Source organism: Gymnoscopelus microlampas (genome assembly GCF_963454915.1).
Source record: "Gymnoscopelus microlampas genome assembly, chromosome: 3".
In the NCBI taxonomy this organism is placed as follows: Eukaryota; Metazoa; Chordata; class Actinopteri; order Myctophiformes; family Myctophidae; genus Gymnoscopelus; species Gymnoscopelus microlampas.
In genome coordinates, this window is record NC_139940.1 from 19,813,028 (window position 1) to 19,817,278 (window position 4,251).

The 4,251-nt window shown below is 38.2% G+C and overlaps 1 protein-coding gene across 1 annotated transcript; it reads left to right on the top strand.

Moving 5' to 3' along the window:
- Positions 1 to 238: 238 nt before the first annotated feature.
- On the top strand, positions 239 to 3,872 carry utp11 (UTP11 small subunit processome component). The gene is made up of 8 exons (XM_084053834.1): positions 239 to 413; positions 938 to 999; positions 1,426 to 1,528; positions 1,814 to 1,933; positions 2,213 to 2,306; positions 2,447 to 2,577; positions 3,274 to 3,384; positions 3,597 to 3,872. The coding sequence occupies exons 1-8, from the start codon at positions 354 to 356 to the stop codon at positions 3,678 to 3,680; spliced, it is 765 nt and encodes a 254-aa protein (XP_083909960.1). The 5' UTR covers positions 239 to 353; the 3' UTR covers positions 3,681 to 3,872.
- Positions 3,873 to 4,251: the final 379 nt, after the last annotated feature.

Sequence of the window (4,251 nt, forward strand, 5' to 3'; positions counted from 1 at the left end):
TTAAAAAATCTTCCAAATATTCTAGGTTTTATTTCATTTTTTTTTGGAAAATAGCTCTAGATCTACAAGCTCAACAACGCGTTGCTTATATATCGGCTATCGTCAATGTATAATACAGTATATCGGTTTAAAGTGCTCATAATGGCCTAGTGCGCGAGTCGCTTCTCTTAGGCTTGTTTTCCTAGACCTGGTTGCTTGTTTCTCTCGCATAACTTGGCAACACTGCAACCCACGTGGCTAAGCAGAGGAAGCACTCACTTGTCATTCTGAAGCAGCAGAAATATTTGAGTTTGTCTGTTAGACCTTAAATAGTTGCTTTCATTATAATTACAGTTAAGGCACGATTTACAAACATGTCCTCCTTTAGGAAGGCGCTGAAATCCAAGCAGAAAAACCACCATGAAAGATCCCAGGTGAGCAATTCACTGTTTATTTTGTCTAGCATCTTAGCTAGTTAGCTGAGCTAAACTGCACATCTGTCTGTTGGTATGCTGTGTTCATATGGAGGATCAGTGGTGGACAAAGTACTCACATTGCACTGAAATAAAAGTATCAATACTGCAATGTAGAAATACTCTGTTGCAAGTAAAAGTCCTGAATTCAAAATGTACTTAAAGTGCCAAAAGTAGAAAGTACTCATTATGCAAACTGTCCCATTTCACAGGTTTCAAATGTATAAACATCTTTTGAAAATAGCAGATCTACAACTCACAAATAGCCAGTTAAATAGAGCTGAAGTGGTTAATATATGCTTTGTAGTAATCTACAAAGTAACTAGTAACTAAAGTTTTCTAATAATTGTAGTGGAGTAAAAAGTCCAATATTTGACTCTTGAGATGTAGTGGAGTAAAAGTACTCCAGTAAAGTAAAAGTAACTCAAAATTGTACATAATACAGTACTTAAGTATCATGTATTAATTCATATTTTCCTCACCAGCCTGGATTCAGGAACCATTTGGGGTTTCTGGAGAAGAAGCAGGACTACAAACTCCGTGCCAAGTACGTATTACATTTTTCATCATGCCATGATTCTTTGACAGTCAACTTGTCTATTAAAATCATAGTAAAACAACATTGAAATTGGGATGTAGGCCTACAATATTCATATGGAAATATTGATTGATTGATATATTTTCTTTATTGATCATGAAATAAACATGGGTCTATGTCACAATAACATCTGACCCACCATAATGAAAAGGATTACGCAAAAAAGCTTACAGCTTGTTTCCATTGCGGTCCTTAAATACTACACAATATTGTAAATTAAAAAAAAAAACTTTTTCCCCCCTGAAATAGCAGATCTACAAGCGTTACAATACAACACGTTGTGAGCTTGCGATCGGTTCGCTGTTTGGGGGAAAAGTTTAATATATTTTAAACTTTGTTTAATCACATTGATCTTGATTTTTTTTTACTTTACAGTGACTACCACAAAAAACAGAACACTCTTTCTGCCCTGCGCAAGAAAGCCCTGGATAAAAACCCAGATGAGTTTTACTTTAAAATGATCAGCTCCCAGCTGCAGGTAACACAACCTCGCTCCATCGTCCAATTTGTGTGTAAACATGACTTACAAATCAAACATATTACTCTACATCACTTTACAACAGTGGTTCTCAAACTTTTAAGGACCCCCATACTTCTGACAATGTACAAATGGACCCCGTCCATTTGGTTCCATTTGTACACTCACAGAGTTACAGAACTATCAGGGTCCATTTAGAACCCCCCAAGGAACCCTGAAGGCCCCTGAGAACCACTGCAGTACAACATTTGACATGGTGTCCCTTGTACTCTGCTACGTTGACAGGATGGTGTGCATACTAAGAATAAGGCCACACAAGAGGTAGTGCTAACAGAGGAGCAGAAGAAAGTGATGAGAACACAGGATATCAGATATGTGGAGATGAAGAGGGTTGCTGAGGCTAAGGTAAGAGGTTAAGAAAGATTGGTTGTAAAACATTTTTCAAGTTTTATTTTTCAACAAAGATCAATGCAGATGTTTGGATACTTTTTATGTAACCTATGCATTGTTGTGAGGAGCAAATCTGACCTTTTCTAATGTGATATAGAATGTAAAATATATCTGCTAAGATTTGATGCACTCCCATTATACTGTTAGAATATAGTTTTACAATATATTACAATATACTACTACTACTGAAAATAAGTGTCAAATTAAATATTTCCCCATCTTCCCCATTCTCAGAAAATCGAGAGGTTGAAAGCAGAGCTCCATCTTCTGGAGGCTGATGGTAAACAGAAAAACAAGCATACCTTCTTTGTGGATTCCAAGAAAGAAGGTAGAGTAATGCCAGTGTTATTTTCATTGTAAAACTGCTCTTTACACAACATGAATGGACCATTTCATAGTTTTGAGGTGTGATTCCAAGAAATAATGCAATTGCGGGAAACGTACTAATAGTTGTGCTGTGATTTCCAGTGGAGTCGTTTGACCTGGCCAGCCATCTGAATACAGCCCCAGCGCTGGTGGACAGGGTGTTCAATCGACCCACGCTGCACACTCTGGAGACTAAGACCATCAAGGGAGCTACAGAACCTGGCAGTCTAAAAGTATGAATACACTGTACTGCATGCCAGCCGCTATTTCTGAGTACACAGCCTGAGCTTCAGTAGATTGTGTGATATACTGTATATCATTGCTGTCAGGCAGAAATCTTGTATCTCCATATTTAAACTTTTAATGTTTTCTTTTATAAATTAATGGCATACTTCGTCATACTACAGTGTCACACGTAGAAACGTAGAAAAAATAGCTGATCTACAAGCTCCAAACGTGTCGCGAAGCTGCTGCAATTTCTTTATAAACATTCTGGAAGGTAACAGTTTTAGACATACAAGGTTTCCATACGACAGCGACAATATACATGTTGTGAAATCCAAGTGGGATGTAACATGAAAGTAGAGTGAAAAGAAGTAGTAACGTTGTTCTGAGTCTACGTTTTGACATACTTCATCGTTTAAGTGTAATTACACCAGAAATGATTAACTATAATGAGGATAATGATGTGAGCTTTCCACGCTGATGAACAATGATGTTCTGTAAACATGTTGAATGTGAGTGGTATCCTGTAAATTCTGAAGGATTTTGATTGGCTGTCAGTGTTAAAATCCCTCTGAACGTGATCCCAACGATGTTGTTCGCCACTGTTGTCTTTATTAAAACAACATATTCATAGGTATTATACTTATAGTTCTTGGTGTGGATGTCTGGCCCTTAACTCCTGATGTTTCCCCGCATACCTGTAGACGCAAGCCAAAATGAGGCGGCACCAGTACAAACTCCTGTCCCAGAGGATTGACAGGGAAAAGAAGATGTTCGTTATCAGCCAGAAGATCCAGACCCGCAAAGACTTACAGGTGAGGAGGAGACATGTGCCAGACAAATACATTTTAGAACAGAGGTGAAGGGAAGAGATTCACTGCTCTACTGATTTTAGATGAAATCACGTGGATTAAACCACTTGGATTTGGATGTATGCTTGTTTTTCTGTTTGCCATCAGCATTTTCTGAGAGCGAATGACAGGGAAAGATTTCAAGTGGTACTGTTTTTGTCTCCTTTGTACCCCAGGATAAGATCAAGAAAGTAAAAGTTAGCAAGGAGACACCCAACGCTCCTGCCATCTACAAGTTTGAGGCCAAGCGGAAACGTTAAGAGAGACTGCAGAACCCATATGTACCATCATCTTTGCTAAATATTGGAGTGTTAGCCCATGGAATATAAAACATGGACTGTATGCCCTCCTAGCTAAATAAAGAAAATTCTGATGATACCCAAGACATAATTACAGTTGACCACCTGGTGTCCTTATTTTGGACATTTGGCTATAGGCGAGGGTTTTCAAAACATGTCAAAGTTTCAATAAAAAAACAAAAGAAACAAACTCACAATGCATCCGTATTGTGACCTTATTAGATCGGCTATTTTTGCTACTCGTCCTGTTGCAAAGTTTAGTGGTTTATATGAACATTTTAAAGCAAGCCATGTAAACAAGCCAGTTGTTCACTGGGCAATTGGGTATTGCTCGGTCCCTCCTGCTGGAAAAAGTCTTTCCTTTGACATATCTTTGCTCTGGTTCATCTTTGGAACTCCAGCACATTATTTAGACAGTCTGACCAATGTATTTGCTATGAGGAGGTTTGAACACCAGAGTTTTAACAGAAGCAAAACATTGAACAGTTCAAGGAGGTGTTTACATGGTAGTGCAGCTATGCAGTTTTTGTAC